This window comes from Henckelia pumila, chromosome 2 (genome assembly GCF_033568475.1).
Source record: "Henckelia pumila isolate YLH828 chromosome 2, ASM3356847v2, whole genome shotgun sequence".
Taxonomy (NCBI): domain Eukaryota; kingdom Viridiplantae; phylum Streptophyta; class Magnoliopsida; order Lamiales; family Gesneriaceae; genus Henckelia; species Henckelia pumila.
The window spans coordinates 106,122,304-106,143,757 of record NC_133121.1 but is presented as its reverse complement, the minus strand read 5'-3'; the positions used below and the strand labels follow the sequence as shown (position 1 = coordinate 106,143,757).

At 29.7% G+C, this 21,454-nt stretch overlaps 2 protein-coding genes across 10 annotated transcripts; both read left to right on the top strand.

Annotated features, from left to right (window-relative positions):
• Positions 1-2,814: 2,814 nt before the first annotated feature.
• On the top strand, positions 2,815-5,172 carry LOC140883577 (probable protein phosphatase 2C 65). Its single transcript, XM_073290106.1, has 5 exons — positions 2,815-3,373; positions 3,540-3,860; positions 3,971-4,088; positions 4,173-4,396; positions 4,593-5,172. Exons 1-5 carry the CDS (start codon positions 3,161-3,163, stop codon positions 4,983-4,985), a joined length of 1,269 nt encoding a protein of 422 aa, XP_073146207.1. The 5' UTR covers positions 2,815-3,160; the 3' UTR covers positions 4,986-5,172.
• A 5,372-nt stretch (positions 5,173-10,544) lies between these two features.
• LOC140882137 (uncharacterized) lies at positions 10,545-15,918 on the top strand. Of its 9 annotated transcripts, none has more exons than XM_073287924.1 (12): positions 10,561-10,691; positions 10,769-10,933; positions 11,556-11,708; positions 11,852-12,033; positions 12,141-12,743; positions 13,614-13,691; positions 13,996-14,317; positions 14,398-14,597; positions 14,979-15,055; positions 15,135-15,236; positions 15,368-15,554; positions 15,623-15,918. In XM_073287924.1, the coding sequence occupies exons 3-12, from the start codon at positions 11,600-11,602 to the stop codon at positions 15,719-15,721; spliced, it is 1,959 nt and encodes a 652-aa protein (XP_073144025.1). In that variant the 5' UTR covers positions 10,561-10,691; positions 10,769-10,933; positions 11,556-11,599; the 3' UTR covers positions 15,722-15,918. The 9 variants fall into 9 exon arrangements, with proteins under 9 accessions (XP_073144028.1, XP_073144019.1, XP_073144026.1 ...); XM_073287922.1 differs by having other exon boundaries at positions 10,769-10,992; XM_073287921.1 differs by having other exon boundaries at positions 10,769-11,001.
• Positions 15,919-21,454: the final 5,536 nt, after the last annotated feature.

Genomic DNA, 21,454 nt, shown 5'->3' with positions numbered 1-21,454 from the left:
AATAATTTGTAAATTATGTTAACCAGGTAAACCACCCTAGGCAAGTCTTGTGCGACGGGCTAGAGGAATCGAACTTGTGATGATTTGGTCAAGTGTTCATCTATTTCACCGACTAAAACAACCCTTTAAATTTTATTTTATTTTTTTTTTTGTAGTCTCGTTTGGAGGATGGCATGAGTTTTTGTGAATAAGGTAACTTATATTAGGTAAATAATAATTATTGAGATATTTTAAACTTTTATTTATATCATATTATATTATATATTCTATGACACCGTTTGGTTCGAGGATAGGATAAATAATATTTGGATATGTAATATAATATAATATAATATAAAATAAATATAAAATGATAGTTAATTTAGTATTTGATTTGATTGATAGATTATAGTTTATTGGATTTGATTGATTGAATTTTATATTAAAAATATAAATTACCATTTTGTCCTTTTGAGAATAAATAAAATATGAATAATATTATTTATAAGGGTAATATAGTAATTTAAATTCAATGATTTGATTGATGTAAGATAAATGATTAATGATTTGATTGATGTAAAATATATAATTAATGGATGAATAAATAATATGATGAGAAGAACGCGAGATTGGATAGGATAAGTTGTACAAGTACTAATTGTATTTGTACCAAACGGTACCTATATATACTATCATATCCTAGAGTTCTTTTATGGTGCCCAACACTATATGCCCACTTCATGCCCACCATGTGCAAAACTCATCTATTGTACTGATTAACTTGCCCACCATGTGCAAAACTCATCTATTGTACCGATTAACTCATCTATTGCACATAATGGGTATGAAGTGGGCATATAGTGTTGGGCACCATAAAAGAACTCCTTGTCCTAAGTCATGTCTTGTATTAGAATATAAAAATGTATAGGTTATTACGTTATTATAAAATATAATGGTACGATCAACGATGGAATAAATAAATAAACATTGATGTTGTGGACTGTAATATAGGAGGTGAGAGTATGACATATCACCTGAGTTTTATAAAGAATATATAAAAATACTAGCTGTTAAACTTAAATCGTATGAATTCATGATCTTGTGGGGTGTATTGGTTATAAATTTTTAATAACTTTTGTGAAATTTAAAAATTTAGATATATTTAATCTAGACTTTTATATACTCTATTTATAAAAGTTTAGATGCATTCAAAGATAAACATTTGTAAAGTTTTAAAAAGTCTACAATTATTCAAACTTGACTTTTAAAACTCTACAAAAGTCTAAAAGTTTTCAAAATGTCAACAGACTTTTAAACACTCAATGAATTTCTATTAAGTACAAGAATTAAAACATAAGATACAACAGTAAAATGTATGGAATTCTATTAAGTACAAAAATTAAAACATAAGGTACAATAGTAAAATGTCAATAATTTTTTTTGATTCATACTAAAGATTTGGATGGACATTTAATTTATGTCTACAGACTTCATCTCTATTAAAAATAAACTCTATAAAAACATTATTTTCATACATACTACTTACTACTTAGATTAAAAATAATCTTTATATAAACATTTTTTGTCTATTTCAAATTTACGATAAAATAAAAATTAATAACGCTTCAATTAAACATATTAAAATTTTACGGAGTTACTTTAACTGTTTAATTGCAATGAATTGAATACTATAATTATTTTTAAAAAAATTATATAAATAGAATTTATTGAAATTCAACTAGTAATTCAGAAAAATAATAAATTTTAAAAATCACAATCATAAATTACAAAATTAATAGGTTTGTAGAAAAAAAAATTTACAAATGTCTGTAAAAATCATAAAAAAAATCTGCAAGATTCTGTGAAATTTTTGTGAGATTCTACAAAATTCAATAGAAATCTATCAAATCTACAAAAGTCTATAATTTAAAAAAAATTAGTAAATCTCTGTAACGAATACACCCCAAATAAAATATTAAAACGAATTAAAAGTAATACAAAATCAATTTGATATCACACAATGGCCGATCAAAGATATTTAGAAATGCATTAAAAAGAAAAGAATTATTCAAACTAAGTAAATAAAAACAACAAGAAATCCAAATTTATATTGAAGGGTTTTTTTCTAGTTTATATATATTGAAGTTGTATGTATAAGAAATTGTTTAAATTTTCAAACAAGAACAATAGAACGTGATGTTTCTATTGTTTCGTCCTTCTTTTTGTTCTTTTTTTTACTTTCCATATTATTTTGGTAATTTTATAAAAACTAAAATTTTAAAATTAGATTTTGTCCTCAATTTGATAATTTGGTGTTTGAAACTTTAGAATCTGGTGTTGGTAAGCATAATTAATACATTTTGATTTGACCAAATGACTAAGAATTTGGTGTTTGAAACTTTAGAATCTGGTGTAGGTAAGCACAATTAATTACATTTTGATTTGACCAAATGACTACGAGTAGGTTTTGTGTGATACATAAAACGATTCACTCAGACTCACATGTACCATGAAAACATAATACTTTTGACATAAAAAAATTATATATTTTTTTTTTTCACAAAACAGATCAAATGTGAGATATATGTCATGAAATTGACATATCCGATCGTATCATATAAGTTTTGTGAATGAGTGAAGTTCTAGTGGTGAAGCCAACGAAAAAGGGGGAAATGGAAAACAAGAATAAAAGCAAGATTCCAAACTTGCCATCTCTGCATGGATAAGGATAACATTTCCCTAATAAATAATACTCCAAAATCAAATGCAAGCAGGAGTCAAATATAGTAAAAAAAACAAGGCAAAGGTGCACAACTCCTCCCCTAAAAGCTAGGGTGGGATCGGAGACTGACTCTAAGGTCAAATGTGCCATTCTTGCATGAATGGCCATATTTTGTCATCCAGTAAAAAAAAAATGTCCCCCCAATTTTTTTTGATATTCCCATGTTGAAAAATATCTCGAAGTTTGTTGCGATGTTTTAATGAATTCTTTTGGAATTCATTCTCATCATGTTGCAATCCATGCATCTCACCAGCCATTAAATTCATCTCTTTAGATTTGATCAACCTCTGGTTTGATCAAAAGGGTCTGTCTTTAATTAACCTTTTAAGGATCAGACCTTTTTCTTTGGTGGTTTTTTTTTGTATATCAGCCCTTGAGAGGAGACGTCGAGGGCGAAAAATGGGTGCATGTTGTTCGTGCCAAAGGGGTGGCAATTTCGAAGGCTTTTTCGTGCAAGGAGAAGAGCACGAAAGAGATTTTGATGATGAAAACATCGTGTTAACACGCGATGCTGGCGCACGCGTTAGGATGCAGGGGTCGTCTAAATATGTGTCTATGTTCTCTCAGCAAGGGAAGAAAGGGATCAACCAAGATGCCATGACTGTTTGGGAGGTACACATTGCATGCATTGTTTTTTTTTTGGCTTTTGTCTTTTTTCAAGGATGATTTTCAAATGATTAATATATCAGTGGTATTCATAGGTGTTCTGTGTTCATGTTCCCTTTCATTTGCTTTGTAAAATACACGAAATTTGAGTATAAACACCTTTGGTTTTCAGAGCTTTTCTGGTGACAAAGATATGTTCTTTTGCGGTGTGTTCGATGGGCACGGCCCTTCTGGCCACAAGGTGGCACGTTACATTCGTGAAACTTTACCAACAAAGATATCAACTACATACAGACAGCCCAGTGTTGATGGGAATGATTGTGTTGTTGATGTGGAAAACTACGACGATAATCCGGATTTCAAGAATCCATATTTCTTGTCATGGAAGGCCAGACTGATCAAGTGTTTCCACGAAGTAGACGAAGAACTCGAGAATGAAGTCTCGATCGAAAGCTACTGCAGTGGGACAACAACAGTGTCTGTGCTTAAAAAGGTATGTATATACTTAGATTCCCACCTGCTTGAAAATTAATGGATAAGTCACTCTTTATTAGTTTAATATTTCAACGTGGAATATCTTAACAGTCTGCTTCTCGTTTTCAGGGCGAACATCTGATAATCTCAAATTTAGGCGATTCTCGGGCTGTTCTTTGCACGAGAGATGAAAATGATGAGCTTATTGCAGAACAACTCACAGTTGATCTTAAACCAAATCTTCCATGTTTGTGTTTCTTCTTCGTCTTATGTTAATCGACATCCTTGTTATATATATAATACATAGCCTTATACAGTTTAAATATATCAGCTGAAATGCAAAGAATCAAAAGCTGCCAAGGCCGAGTAATGGCGATGGATGAAGAGCCAAATGTGTACAGAATATGGATGCCTCATGAAGATTGCCCTGGTCTAGCCATGGCTAGAGCTTTCGGAGACTTCTGTTTAAAAGATTTCGGCCTCATTTCCACTCCTGAAGTAACATACAGAAAACTCACTGAAAAGGATGAATTTGTGGTCTTAGCCACTGATGGGGTAAGAAAACCAAGCAAAAGAAACCATAGTTCTAGATCATGGGATGCCTACATTGGCTCCAAAATTAGTCGCTTTCGCGGTTTCTAATAAGTTTGAGTGGTCCTGTCATGTAATGCAATATCATTTTGGGCTATGGATTCTTTTTATAATGTACTCACCACTCATGATCTAACATCAGACACGTTTGTGTTATTAGATATGGGATGTGTTATCGAACAACGAAGTGGTAAGGATCATTGCATCAACAAGAAAGCGTTCCATGGCGGCGAAATTTCTTGTAGACCATGCGGTTAGAGCGTGGAGATACAAGTACCCTCGAGCCAAGATCGACGACTGTGCCGTGGTGTGCTTGTTTTTCAAACGACAGAGGCCGGTTTTGACGAAATCTGTGTCGGAAATGAGCGAGCTGAGCTTCAACCAGACATTCAATTATGGGAAAAGTATGAGAAATGATGATGGACTTGACACAGTTTTGAACTGGGAAGGTGATGGAAGCTCCGAAAACGGCGGAAGTGGCGCGGATTCGGGTCGGAACAGGATGAAGAAAAGAAGGCAAGGGAAGAAGAAACTCGAGGAAGTGGAAAAGTGATGGAGTTTGGGAGAATCTGAGAGTGTTTTGATTGTTGAGTGTTTTGTGTGTAAATATTGAAGTGAAAAAGAGAAAAACCAGAGTGGGAGGGGAGACTTGAGGTTGAGCATGTGTGTTGTAACTTGTAACTTTGGTTTGTTTACTTTATTGTTTTTTTGAAAATATAATAAGGTTTATTTTCAAGTTTTCTCAACTAAATTTCAAATTGTGATTATTAATATATGTAATATATATCTATTCTATTAACTATATATCTATCTATTATCTATCTATTATTATTATTACTCTTATAAATATATGAGTTACAGTTGTTAATTTTCTAATTTGCTCTTATTTATCTTACTCTTTATCTTATTGGTTTTTCATTTTATTTTCTAGATTAGTCAAGAGTAATTAATTTTTGTCTATTTATTTATTCAAGATATATTAATTGTTAATATTTAATTCATGTCTTAAATTAAAAAAATGATTAATTGAAATTTATCATAATTTTGTGTCCATTGATTTATTATTAAAAGTAGATTAATCTATTATCTATCTATTCTATTTTATTTCTTATATTATTATTATTATTTATTTTTATTATTATTATTAATCTTATAAATATATGAGTTCCAATTGTGAATTTTTTAATTTGCCCTTCTTTATCTTACTCTTTATCTTATAGGTTTTTCATTTCATATTCTAGATTAATCAAAAATAATTAATTTTTGTCCATTTATTTATTCAAGATATATTAATTGTTAATAGTTAACTCATGTCTTAAATTAAAAAATTTATTAATTGAAATTTATCTTAAATTTGTGTCTATTGATTTATTATTCAAAATAAATTAATCTATTATCTATTACTCTATCTATTATCTATTACTCTATTGTTATTATTATTACTATTACTCTTACAAATATATGAGTTCCCGTTGTGAATTTTTTAATTTGTCCGTCTTTATCTTACTTTTTATCTTACATACTATTATTTAAATATTTGTTTTATTTTCAATGTTTTTTTAGGTTTTCCATTTCATTTTCTAGATTAGTCAAGAGTAATTAATTTTTGTCCATTTATTTATTCAAAATATATTAATTGTTAATATTTAATTCATGTCTTAAATTAAAAAAGTTATTAATTGAAATTTATCTTAATTTTGTGTCCATTGATTTATTATTTAAAGTAGATTAATTGTTAAAATTAATTCATTTCTTAAACTAAAAAATTATTATATTATTAATTGAAATATGTCTTAATTTATTTATTTGTTTATATATATATATATATATATAAGTGACACTTTATTTATTATCATTTTTCATTTAACAATTAATATTTTTTTGTAATAGTTATGAAAATTTTAGGGACTACAAATGTAATCAACAACATCAATATTTTCTTGTCCAAGATAAAAAAATATACTTATTTCTACCCACTTATTTAGACTTCTATGTATTTTCACATATATATTAAGAAAGTATTTGAAAAATAAATTTTATAAAGAAATTTATCATTTTACCCTTATTTAATGAAATTTTAATAAAATAAAATAATTATACAAGTAGTAAATAATATAAATTTAATAGAGATAAATTGGTAAAAGAATATGACATATGATATTTAATATGAAATAAAAGTGACACTTTAGTTATTACTCATTCCGTCTCAATTATATAGTCCACGTTTTCTTTTTTGTTTGTTCCAAATATATAGTCATATATCATATTTAGTAATATTTTTTACCCTCATTTACTAATATACCCCTATTAACTACACCTTGAAAATTGTGCAATCATTTTTTAATACATTAAATAGGGATAAAATAGGAAGTTTGTATAAAATTTACTTTTCCAATAATTTTTTCTTAATCTGTGTGGAAAAAAAAATTAGGACTATGCATTTGAGACGGAAGGTGTATAATTTTTTACTTAATAATTAATATTTTTGTCTAATATTTTTTTAAATTTTAAGGAATACTAATGTAATAAATAACATTAATATTTTCTTGTCCAAGGTAAAAAAATATAATCATTTCATTCCACGTGTTTATGCTTGTGTGTATTTTCATATATATATTAAAAAAGTGTTTGAAAAAGTAAATTTTGTAAAGAAATTTCTCATTTTGCCTTTATTTAATGAAATTTTAATAAAATAAAATAATTATACAAGTAGTTAATAATATAAATTTAATAGGGATAAATTGTTAAAAGAGTAGGACATATGATATTTAATATTAAAACTAGACTATATAATTGAGACCGGTAAAAAATAAATGTAGTTTAAATAAGTGGGACATAGAGAGTATGATTATAATTAAGTTTTATGTTGATATTTGTACTACAGTATAATATTTGGCTAATAGAATCAATTATACTAATAAAATAAAATAATTATACAAGTAGTTAATAATATGAACTTAATAGAGATAAAATGGTAAAAGAATATGACATGTGATATTTAATATGAAATAAAAGTGGCACTTTAGTTATTATCATTTTTTATTTAATAATTAATATTTTTGTCTAATATTTTTGAAAATTTTAGGGACTACAAATGTAATCAATAACATCAATATTTTTTTATCCAAGGTAAAAAAAAATATATACTCATTTCGTCCCACGTATTTATGCTTGTTTGTATTTTCACGTATATATTAAAAAAGTATTTGAAAAAGTAAATTTTGTAAAAAAAAATCTCATGTTGCCTTTATTTAATGAAAGTTTAATAAAATAAAATAATTATACAAATAGTTAATAATATGAATTTAATAGGGATAAATTGTTAAAATAGTAGGATATATGATATTTATATGAAAACTAGACTATATAATTGAGACAGATAAAAAATAAATGCAATTTAAATAAGTGAGAGATAGATAGTATGATTATAACTAAGTTTTATGTTCATATTTGTATTACAATAATATTTGGCTAATAGAATCAATTAATACAAATAAAATAAAATAATTATACAAGTGGTTAATAATATGAATTTAATAGGGATAAATCGATAAAAGAATATGAAAATTTAAAAGAATTAATAAACATCATAAAAAATATTTTCTTGTCCAAGGTAAAAAATATATTTATTTCGTCCCATTTTATTTTGGCTTGTGTGTATTTTCGCATATATATTAAGAAAGTGTTTTTAAAAGTAAAATTTTTTAAAAGAATTTCTCATTTGCCTTTATTTAATTAAATTTTAATAAAATAAAATAATTATACAAGTAGTTAATAATATGAATTTAATACGGATAAATTGTTAAAAGAGTAGGACATATGATATTTAATGTGAGAACTGAACTATATAATTGAGACAAATAAAAAATAAATATAGTTTAAATAAGTGAGACATAGAGAGTATGATTATAACTAAGTTTCATGTAGATATTTGTATTACAGTATAATACTTGGCTAATAGAATCAATTAATGTTAATTCTTATGAAATCGTAAAAAGTCGTGTGACAAAAAGTAAAAAATCACACTAAAGTCAAATCGATTTTAACCCAGACAAGTTATTCTCACATATAAGTTACTTAAATCCTAGAAATGATTGATTAAAAAAGTTTTTAACTTGTTTAAAATATGATTGTTCATCCTTTAAAAAATATTTTTTCTTCACATTTTTTTGTCTACTCAAATTTTTACTGCAAATAATATATTTAACATACTATTCTTAAAAATTATATATTAATTATCACACTCCATATGAATGCTTTTTATGACATGTACAACAACATGTGCTCAATTGGATTATTATTGAATAAATTTAAGAATAAAAACATATTCAAGTCAAAAATTAAGACCGAACATTGTTGAATTGTCAAAAATCACGTAAGCAATTGGACTAACAATAGTCGAAAATTAAATGTTAGTGCACCAAAACCAAATTTAACAACTCAATTGACTAAAACTCAAATTTGGACAAGTTAATAATTCAAAAAATTATTTATCTGAAAAAAAATTACTGTAGCAAGTCAAGCTACAACAATTGTCTAATGATTAACATGGTTTATCGGAGAAAAAATAATACGTGATTTATATTTACTTTATCAATAGAAGATCAAAATTCATCTCTAAATAAAGATTTTAAATAAAAGAAAAATAGTTTTTTTTTTGTTCACAAACTTATTTAATATTATGATTTGGTCCACTAAGTTTACAAATTTTATTTGTGATACGCTAAATTTTAATTCGGCTACTTTTGGTCTAATTGGGGACATGACACTGAAAAATATTGATTTATAATAATAAAAAAATATTGATACGACGTAAAAACGCTGAAGTGAAATCGAACATTGTTGAATTGTCAAATATCACGTCAGCAATTGGACCAACAATAATTAAAAATTAAATGTTAGTTCGCCATAACCAAATTTGACAACTCAATGGACTAAAACTCAAATTTTGACAAGTTAATGAATACAAAATTCATTTCTCATAAAGAAATTACTGGTTTTTTTTCTTAAAAATCAATATTAGTCAAATTATCATTTAACATAAATTGTTTATGTTGGGTCGCAATAATAGTCTCTGAGAGCATTAATCGAAACATGACGCTTGAGATTTTGTATTGTTTAAAATTTTGAGTCGTATTGTTACTATCAACTATAAATTTTGGTAAAACGAGACGTGTTCGGTCATACAATTAATATCGGAGTCAAGCTCGTAGTTTCGATTCATATTGATTGAAAGCACAATTATTGATATGGTGATTGTTTGGGTGCAATAATTGTCTCCTTGAGTTGAACAATTGGAACATGTGTTTGTTTGAACTGCGATACGATCTAAATGATTTGCGTTACACAATTACCACTAACTATAGCTTTTAGTAAAACAAAAATCTCTCTATCCTACAGTTTGTAACAAATATATATATTTTACATTTTTCAACAAATATATAACATATGCTATTTTTTAAAAATTATTAGCTAAAAAATAAATCAAACTCAATGCATAAACATATAATATCACTACAAAAAAAATCAATCAGAAACCGACAAATATAACAAAAAAAAAGTTAAATAGGTCATATGATCACTTCATAGCTAATTAGATATTGAATCATGATGACTGAAGTTTGAACTTGTTCGTAAAAAAATATAACACTTATTTTAATAAAGCTAAACATTCAAAATTTGATAACTTCGGTTTCAACCAAATAAAATTATTGTTTGTACATTTTTTTAGTATATATATATATATATATATATATATATTTCTATTGCTTCTTTTTGGATTCATCTTGTATATATAGTTGATTAATTTATTTCTTAAATATGAATCCTTGTAATTCGTAAGTTTTGAATGAATATAAATAAAATCACAAAATTTTATATGAGATTGTTTCACACGTTAATTTGATGAACAGTATATTACGCAGTCAACAACATAACTAAATAAAATATATTATATCCCCAAAAGGAATAATTAAATGTTAGTCTATTTGTTTAAATGAGACTGAACTTTAATAAATTGTACCATATATCATATATGTTTCATTTTATATGAATGGTTTACCTCTCAATTATATGATTGCATATTTTTTACGAAACCAAACAAAAAAGCGCCTTTTGTAGGAAGTTCTATCGGTGGGCCGGAGCAGCTAACATGCGCCGTGGTGCTGGTTTATCAAACTATAAAATCCCTTTTGGCGGTTCTCTCTGGACATTGTTCTAGAACTCTCGATTCTCTCACGTTCCTTGAGTGAGTGTGGAGGTTCGCTTCCTCTGTCATTATTTCTGCGTGTTTCTTGTTTTGTGTTAATCGATTCTTGATTGTGTTCATTGGGACAGGTGCACATTTTGGCTTCTCTCGCTTTGTTTCTTCTACTTTCGATTCGGTTTCGGGCGATTGTGCTGTTGTTTTGTTTTGGCTGGCAATCGTTGTTTTGAAAACAGGATGGATCGGACTTCTGTGTCGGAAATGCGATTGTTCGATCTGTGTGTTGTGGGTTTAAAGTAGTTTACTGAACTAGTTATGGATTTGCTCGAAGTGTTTTCATGTTCCACTGGATAATGTACAATTTGTGCGTGCCCTTTTGTGGATAATGTACAATTTGTATCGAGAATGTTGTTACAGTTATTTTTTAAAGTTAATTTAGTGGTGAAAGCAGGAAAGGACTGTGAATTTTAAAATTTTGTGGTGCTTGCAAGTTGATTTAGAATGGATGCTTTGGGAAGGTAATTTGTGAGACGTAGAGGTGAATTTGGCCTTGGGGAAATTATGGTTCGTGGACCAAAGGAATTAAAATTATAGACCATTTTCGTTTTTAGGATATTGGTGTGTATGTGGATGATTGAATGATTTTTCATTTGAATGATTCAGGTGACTTATGAAGATTATTTGTATTTGCTTTGTGCTTCTGTTCATGGAGACCTTAAGTATAGAACCGTCAATGCTAAGGTCTTTGTTGAATTTGTTTGTGACCTTGCTCTATCTATTCCTTTTTTCTTTTTCTTTTTTTCGACGTAGTTCTATCTATTCCTTTTATTTTACTGTTTTTGGAACTTACGTCGTGGCTTCAGTTTATCATCTAAGTTTGGTCATTTCATGATTTCTTTTACCTACTTCCCTATGCAGTATCAGGAGGAGAAATCAGATATAGGGGAACTTCTTCTCTGTGGATGGCTTCTGTTATGAAATGTCGGCATTTGAATAAAAACCAACTGGGAGGTGTCATATTTGGTTGCACGAATAACACCAAGAGCGAATGTGTCACCAAGAAGCTTTTTGGTTAGTTTCTTTTGTGTTGGTATCATCTTCATAAAATTAGTACATTATTCTAAATTGTTAGGTTGTTAAACGCATCCTCTCTTGATAAATTTGGGATTGCACTTATGTTATTCCAGTGACATTTACATTTTTATGTTTCTTAGGACTCCCAGCTCTGCACTTCTCATACGTAAGGAACATCGAACCAGGTTTGCCGCTATTCTTATTCAATTACAGCGAAAGGAAACTTTATGGCATCTATGAAGCAGTTAGCTCCGGGAAAATGTATATTGATTCATATGGCTGGACCTCAGATGGTTCAGAGAGAACAAGGTATCCTGCTCAGGTATTATGTGGAAACCACTTGTTGTGTATCGAGTGTGATAAGAATGTTGTCAAACTTCAAAGATAAACTATAGTATCTGACCTTGTATTTTTTATTTTTGCATGTAGGTTCAAATACGTGTTCGTTTGGAATGCCAGGCACTTTCTGAAACTCTGTTCAAACCCATAATTGTTGACAACTACTACACTCAAAATCACTTCTTGTTTGAGTTGGATCATGTTCAAGCAAGCAAGTTAATTTCTAAACTCACCTCTCTAGCATTTGCTCCAAGCGTCTATACCCCACAAAATCCACCAAAATTGTCACCAGTAAAGCAGAGGTTTCCTCTAAGCATCCAAAGAAAGGAAAGCCAAGCTCCAGAGCAGCCATATTTTGCAGATGATTTTCCCAACTCAGATGATCCTTTTGGAACACTGGGCAAGTCAGACGATCCTTTGTGTTTGAATGGAGACAACCTATTGATGGAGCCATCTTTAGCCAACAAAAATGCAGAACCTCAGGAAAAGGACTTTATACACATGAAGTTAAAAGAACTGGCCCAACATCGTCAGTATTCAGCTGCAGCTATAACTGGACAATCTGAAGAAGTTACTTACATGGGAGATGTGGACTTGGAGCATGAGACTTATGAAAATGGCATGTCAACTTTGGGAAACTGGAATAGTGAAAGCCCTTGTCATTCTCTTGATTCTTACACAACCATAGCACAGGTATTTTTTCAGATTTTCAGTATTCAAAGCTATTTTGGTTGGGATAGGAAACAAGCAAATTGAATTGGTCTTGGAGGTTTTTGAGCTCTGCCGATGTTTGATTGTCATAGCGGAGTTGCCCGATGGCTTCTATGAGTAACTGAGTAAGACATGAAGTACATTTATAATCGCCCATCATCTTCTTTTCATAACTCTAGCCATTTCTTTAAATCCTCCAATCTATGCTTTTTTTACAGTTTCACGCCTCTCTAGAGCAAGTCAAACTTGTCCCGTCCCGTATTCTTGTGAACCTATGTAGCATCAATTCCTAGCTCCGAAATCCCCAAATTTATTCAATAATCCCTGATTTATTTCATAGGGATATTTCTGAAAATTAATTACTACTGACATTCAGTCAGAAAGTGAAAATAGTTTGATCCCTTATTCAGGAAACATTTAATGTTTATAATTTTTTGGCATCATGAAGTTGATCAAAGACACAACGTAGAGTCTGTGTGTTACTTTCTAAACGCACATCAAGTTATTAATGAGACACCAGAAGATCGATCGTATATAAGGTTTTCAATTTGTTCTCAAGTTTCAGTACTTTTAACATGAACTATTGTTTTTCTTGTATTAGTCGTCATGATATTTGGGTAGAATTTAGTGTATTCTACTCTTCATTTCCCTTTTTCAATTCTGATTTGAATTAAATTTAAGTTTTGAAGTGATCTAGTTTTCGCGATTGCTAGGCTTTGTTAAAATTTTGAAAATGTAAGTAATGTTCACATGACAAGGTTAGTTTTCAAATGCGAGTGCTTGATTGAGAGGGACAACTTCCTCCATTCTAGCTTTTAATTTATATATCTGTTTTTTATACTATGAATGCAGCTGTGTCAGGAAATGGAGGAGCTTAAGGCTTTTAAGCAAGAACAAACACGTAAAATTGGAACTTTGGAAAAGAAACTGGTATTCATTTTTCCTTGCAAAATCACATCTGCTTACCTATTTTTATCAAATTGAGCTCTGTAGATTTTTTTATTATCCAGATGCTTATCTAGATGAAGTTTCAATAAATAGGATGGATTACTGTCTGATTCTGATTCCAGTGATACTGATTCTTTTAACCTTTTTTTTTTTTACTCAAAAGCATCTTGATGTTTAACATCCACCATTCTTACTCGACAAAATGCTTTCTGATTATTATGTTTAAGTGGTTTGGTTGGGTAAAAATCCCTACAACATTCTTATCTGATGCTTTATCTCGTTTTAGGCTGAGGCAGAACTGGAAATTCATAGACTGCGAAACGTATGCATGAGATTTGAGTCTGTTCCTGAAACTTCAATGACAATTGGTGCTGCCTCTGGCAATGAAACACCGGTTGAGTTTCCAGATCTTAGTGAGTTAATATTTTTGTTAGGTGGATATGATGGTGTATCGTGGTCATCGGCTTTACATTCCTTCTCGCCTGTGAATGATGTCTTAAAATCTCTTAAGCCAATGTCTTCTATTCGGTCATATGCCTCAGTTGCAAGGTTAGATAAGGAACTTTATGTATTTGGTGGCGGAGATGGTTCTTTGTTGTATGATACAGGTATAGCATGATTCTTCTTTCCTTGTTGTCTCCCCTTTTTTTGCTCAATATTTTAACAGTTAGAATCTGTTCGCGTGAAGTTGAGTCGTACAATCCTGTCAACAATCAGTGGACTTTGCGTCCTTCCCTGAAAAGAAAAAAAGGCCACCTAGCTAGTGCCACTATACATGGAAAGATTTTTGCTGTTGGTGGTGGAAATGGGGCTGAATGCTTCTCAGATGTAGAAATGTTTGATTCAGATGTTGGACGATGGATTTCTACACGCTCAATGCTGCAAAAGGTAATCTGAGACATTCCTTATAGTAGTAAAAGAATATCTGTGAAGTGTTGACATATGAGAGGTAATATTACTACACATTTTCTGCATTTTTCGATTTTTTTGTTGAATTTTGATTTTCACGCTTGTATTTGATTCAAAGATACTAATTACGCGCAAACATAGTCATTGGACATTTGCCAGCATACCAATTTAAAGAAGGTGTTATTATTACCAATACCATTTGTTGTCCGCAATGTTTTCTGCCTGGTGAACCCTCAGAGAGAGTTATTATTTGCATATATGTTGCAAACAGTTATCACTATGTCATCTCCAATTTGTTTTTTGGGAAATGAAGGAAAATATTTTATTTATCTTGGTTTCATGCGACTCTTTCTTTTACAGCGTTTCGCTCTTGCTGCTGTGGAGCTCAATGGAGCGCTCTATGCTGTTGGAGGATATGATGGAATTGATTATCTGATGTATGTTATTTAGACCGTTTGAGATTTTCTTATCCATATTTCCCTTTCAATATTTATTCTGGATTTTCTGCTATCTTAGGTCTGCGGAAAGATTCGATCCCCGAGAACATTCTTGGTCCAGAATCGGGAGTATGAGCACAAGAAGAGGCTGCCATTCGTTGGTAGCCATGAATGAAAAGCTGTAAGTACATTTTTTGCATTTGCTTTCAAAAAGTACTGATCACGTTTTGTTCCCATCCAGTCCAGTCCATTCCATTCAATACTCTTGTTGCCAGTATTACCTGCCGACTCTATTTGATTGCTGTTTTGCAGATATGCTGTTGGTGGTTTCGATGGAGTTGAAATGGTACCAAGTGTTGAGATATACGAGCCTCGAGTTGGAGCCTGGATGAGCGGAGAGCCAATGAAGCAGAGCAGGGGATATTCAGCTGCTGTGGTTCTCAAGGAATCCATTTATGTCATTGGAGGTCTTGTAGCTAACGAGGTCTTACTGGACACGGTACGAATCTGGTGTTCTCTCGTCTTCTTTTATTCTTGTATTTAGACTAATGGTTGTTGCAATGGCAGATTGAACATTACAAGGAGGGTGAAGGCTGGGAAATAACACAGTCGAGGTCGGTCGGAAAGAAGAGCTTTGCCTCTGCTATTGTCTTACACAAAGATTGAATTTTTTGTTTAATACTTTGTTCTAGTTTTTCCAAGCAAAACGCAGTATTTGAGCTTCTTTTCTTTCTTTCTTTCTTTTTTTTTTAAAATTGTTTTTTGTTTATAGTCTTTGTGGTTTTTGGTTTTTTTTTTCATCTTCGCAATTTTTTGTTGAATGTATTCTCTCCATTCAGAATGATTCTTCAAAATAGTTTCTAAAATACGCCCTCTTTTCATTTCTTTTTCTCTATTTATTAGTTATGGATAAATGGACATTTTATCGATCAAAATAGTTTCAACATATCTATCTCTCTTATAAATGTGTGAATAAATTTCTAATACATCAATTGTGAATTTACATTTTTAACCCTTACCAAAAAACAATAAATAAAACAAGCAAACAAGAGAAAAAATAATATATCTCCTTTATAAATGTGTGAATTTACATTTTTAACCCTTACCAAAAAACAATAAATAAAACAAGCAAACAAGAGAAAAAATAATATATCTCCTTTATAAATGTGTGAATAAATATTTATTATATCAATTGTGAATTTAAACTTTTAACTCTTACCAAAAAACAATAAATCTATCTCCTTGAATAAATTTCTATTACATCAATTGTGAATTTACACTTTTAACCCTTACCAAAAAACAATAAATAAAGCAAACAAACAAGAAAAAAAAACCCATCCGCCACGACCAGAAAACTACTCCCCCACTTCACGTCTCTTCACCCTTCACAATTCCCATACTCACAAATATTCACTCTTCACAACCCGAGACTCACGAAACCCACCCTTCTCATCAAAATACCAACACAAATACACAATCAAAAAATCATTCAAAATCAACATTACATTACAATTGCAGAGAGCTCCTAAAGGTACGGAACACGATTGACCTCATTCATCTCCTTCGTTTTACTCATCTAGATACGACATACAGGTTATTTCATTTCATCGCATTTCAATTCATTCAATTTTCTTTCAAATAGTCATCAAAATTTAATTTAAATTCACAAGACATATTTCATAGTCTCACCACATGAAATGCAACTTCTTTTCTAAAATTCTGCAAATACATTAATTTTGTATTTAATTTAAATACCGTCATTTTTCTAAATGCCTAATTAGTAAAGTTGCAGTACGAAATTTCTTACAATTAATTTAAATTAGAATTCTCTAAACATTAATTAGTTTTCATTGTTTAAGATTAAATGTAAAATTTAGCATAAATATGTCTTTAGAAATTTTAGTTAAATTTTGAGGGTAACTTTCGAAAGCTTTTTATAAAGTATGATTGAGTGATGGCCAATAGAAAATTGTTTTGATTAAGTATCAAGTTTTAACAGTGACATAAATTCATATGTTTTAGTTCCAAGGACTCCGAAAAAAATGCTTTTGAAGTAGGTGAATTGGTGTCTGAATGTCTATGTACACATTCAAATGGCCAATACTCAAATTCTGTAGTAGGAAATTTCATAAAGCTAATTTAAATTTGATTTTTATGAACATTAATTATTTTTAATTTAAATGTAAAATTTTGCATAAATACATCTTTTGAAACTTTAGTTAAATTTTGAGAGTAACTATCGAGAGCTTTTTATAAAGTATGACTGAGTGATGGACAATAGGAAGTTATTTTGATTACTTATCAAGTCTTAACAATGATATAAATTATTTAGGCCCCAAAAAAATGCATTTGGAGTAGGTGAATTGGTGTCTGAATGTCAACCTAAGCTAAGAACTCATTTGCGTATATTCCTTACTCTAGCATTATTCGCTAAAATAGAATAGTGACAAATGTTTATGCAAAACTGATTTAATGCGCTTTGTTTATTTTATTTGCTCTGTCTGTTATGTTATGTTATGTTCTGTTTGTGTGTGTCAGCTATTGTTTCCAGACGATCAACGTGCTGCATATGCTAGGCTATAGTGAGTTAACCCTGTTTTTCTACGAAATAGTTAAGATGATATATCTTAATAAATCGTTGATATCAGATACAAGCATTTTTCTTAAGGCTGAAAAATAGCATTTTCATATGATTGGAAAATTTGGATCCTTAATTATATGTAATTATTTAAAGATTAATTCTCTTCTCCATTTTCACCTCAGGTTCTCAAGCTTCATAAACTCAATATCTTCATCAAACTAAAATTAAAATCAAAATTCAGCATGAGGCGAAAAAATACAGTATTCTCACATATATAGAAGGTATGATTCAACATTTTACCAACTCATTTAGTATTTGGATCATATCATATTCCTATAATCATTTCTCACTGCAACATTCTGTATTTCTGACCTCAATCGTGTAACGAAGTTCTTAATGGGTTCAAAGTTAACAATTTTCTCTTATTTATGATAGTCACCGATGATACAATAAAATAATCCAATTTTTTTTTTTTACCAACAGACTGTTATTCGAAAATAGTAGTTATAGGCTATATAATATGCCACCAAATTCTACCTCGCAAGGTACAATTCTCTTCACCAGCTATTGCGAACCTCACTTCAAAAAAAAAAAAAAAAACTTTGTTGCCTCACACTTATTACTTGATGTTGTCCTCTATATTAATATCAGAGTCATTCGCAACAAGTTTCCCAAAAGTTAAAAAACAGTCTAAGCATGCATCTAAGACAAGCAAAAAAATAACAAAAAGAGGTTCCATCCAAGCAGGTTTCCCAAATTTTATTTTATCATTGTCCTGCTTATTGTCATCAATTGTAATGTTGTAAAAAAACAAGTGATCTTTGCTCATATTTATTTACTTATATATGATCATTTTGTATTATAACTTCTCAAAATCATTTCATGAAAAAATAAATAAATTTGATTAAAGTTATTTTAACATTTCTATACAATTTTAGTTTTGCTATTTAAGTTTATAATGGATTAAAAACATATATCACCTCTGAACTTATCATTTTTTTTTATTGTTATATGCTATGATATACGTTACGTTAACATGCATTTCATTTTTCTTTATTTTTCCTCTCATAGATAATATATCATCAGATCTTAAAAAAGTACGAGATAAATATAACATTTGAAACAGAGCCAAAATATTACAATAGGGGAGGGTTGCCAATTTATGTAGAGTTGTGTATAATTATATACAGATGTGTGAAATTTTGGTCAAAATAATGGTACAACATAGAAAATTGATTGTCATAAATGTTGGGAAAATCATAATCAGCAAAAATTCATACAATAATTTTACCCGATGATTTTCTATTCTAATTTTATAAGCTTTCTCCATAAATTTGTTCTGGAAATCAAGTGATTTTCTACATGTTGAAAAAAATTCAGAAAATTTTACTTTTAATTAGGTCATTGGCACAATTTTTACTGGTATCGAACATATTCTTTAAATATCTGAGAACTTAAAATGCTAGAATTATGGATTTGGTTCCTCCTCTACCAACCCTTCTTTTGGATTTGCTAAAAGACGCTACCTTCTGCTTATTTATGATGTCAAGTTTTGATCCTAACCATGCTTCTTGTTCTTTCTGACAAAACTTTAAGGTTCTTATATTTATAATGTATCGGTTGATTTTTAAATGTACTTGGTTTATTTCTGAAATATATTTGAAGAAAATTGTAAGAAGTTAGCATTATTTTCGTATACCATGGATATCGATCTTTACGCAAAGACACTTATAATTTTATCATGACATAGTTACATGTTAAATTTGGTCTTAAACAGTGTTTAGGGTTGGGCTTTGTCTCACTTGTTTTGCCATTTTGGTGTATCCAGTTTGTTTTTCTATATTATTTCTCTCAATGTTGTTCCTAAAATATAGCTTCTCAATAGACAAGTCATGAGTTAATAAAATGATTGCAAAAAACATAGTCTTGATGTTCATAATTATTATTCTTTTATTTTGAAAATAATTAGTTTGATGATGTAAAAGTCAAGTTCTTATGATGAATTAGTATGGAGATGATTCAGTGGGCAATACAACTGTTATAAACAAAAAAAAAAGCAAAATTCATTTTATTTTGAACACCCTAATAATAAAATACAAGATGTATTTTGTTTAAATTTTGTTTTCTGCAAGTTTTAACAAATTTACATTAGTTTTATTTAAATTACCACTTGCATTACGAGCATTCACTGATATTCATTCCTTAGAGAATTTCCTGTTATGATTTTACAAGGTTTAGCTAAATATGTGGACTGGAGTGCAAGTTTATTGGAAGATGATGCTACAAGGAAGTTGAAGAATGCTGAGCTTCAGACAAAGAAGACACAGTTAAGAATGTGGATTAACTATGTTCTCCCTACATCGAACTCAAAGGCCATTCATGACCAAAACTTTGTAGGAAAGCAAGTCACTCCTGTTGTTGATAGCATTATTAAGCCCTTTTTCCTGCACTTTTCGCAGAAATTTAGTTTTGAACTTATGTACATATGTCATTGAAATTGTGAGTGGGTTTTGATATAAGTGGTATTGATGAATGATTCGTTTAGAATTTTTTTTTAGTTTTAACACATTTCTTTCATATACATATTTTTCACGTGCAGCGCATGTGTTATTTTCCTAGTATATACAAATGCTCTGTGCTATACAATCAATAACCGTAAGAACACTAGTTAAACCCGGTCGATACAATCAAAGATGAATAAATTGTCAAGAAAGAGCTAGTGTTTTAGTCAGAGTAAGACCAAGCAATGAAGTCAGGAAATGCAAATGGATGCATTTACACCTTTAATGAACAAAAACTTTGATTCCCTCGAAAAACAAAAACAAAAACTTTGATCTTAAAAAATATATATATTTTTATATTGGGGAGAACTTCCTCAACAATCAAATAGAAACGGGCCTATATTCTTGCAAGAAAAAGTTAGATGTCTAGCCAGATTAACGAGTGTTTGTAAATTGTATGTTCGTTTCATTTAAGAGCAACACTGAATGTAGTCATTTTAAGCACGTTGACTCACTTCTTACTAAGAAGTAATTATTTATTAAAGTTTAGGTTGTTTCGAAAAATTTCATCCTATATGTGCACTAATCGCCTTAGATGCACTTAATAAGGGTGAAAATTGATCAATATATGTGGAGTCTATCGAAAAAATTGTTGATTCCACATATTAATAAATCTCCAGTTTTGTTCAAACTTCAAAGAGTTCAGTCTCCTCTCGTGTTCTGGGATTTTATTATCTAACATTGATCAACCTTTTTAAAAAAAAAAAAAAAATGACATTCTATAGTGTATTTCAAGGGTTAGTCTATGCTACACCGGGAGTGCTTCTCCCCCTATTTCAATACCATTAGATCACGTTGGACCCTTATATTTTTATGAAAATTGACATATATGTTGATGATCCAATGATTGATATTTGACCACATCATGGTAAGAAAAATACTCCAGGTGTAGTATAAAATAATTCGTATTTCAAATACACTCGGAGAAGTCATTTTTTAAAAAAAGATTTAAACCGAGTCTATTTCCCTAAATATCCCCTCGTGTTCCTTGGTCTTCAGCCCTAAGCACTCTTGGCTTATAGCTTTTTAAAATTATTATTATTAGTTTTTTCACTAGTGATAAGTGATAATAGTATTACTCGTCGACTTCTCGTAACTTTTCGAAATATGATGTTGTTTTCAAAAGTATTATTAGAATATCCAAAAGATTAAATTAAAAAACTCCAAGCTCAAACTCCAACCGATTTAGATAGTATTTGGGAGAGCTTTTTGTAAGCACTTTTTAGCTTTTCAATAACAAAATTTTGAAATTCTGTG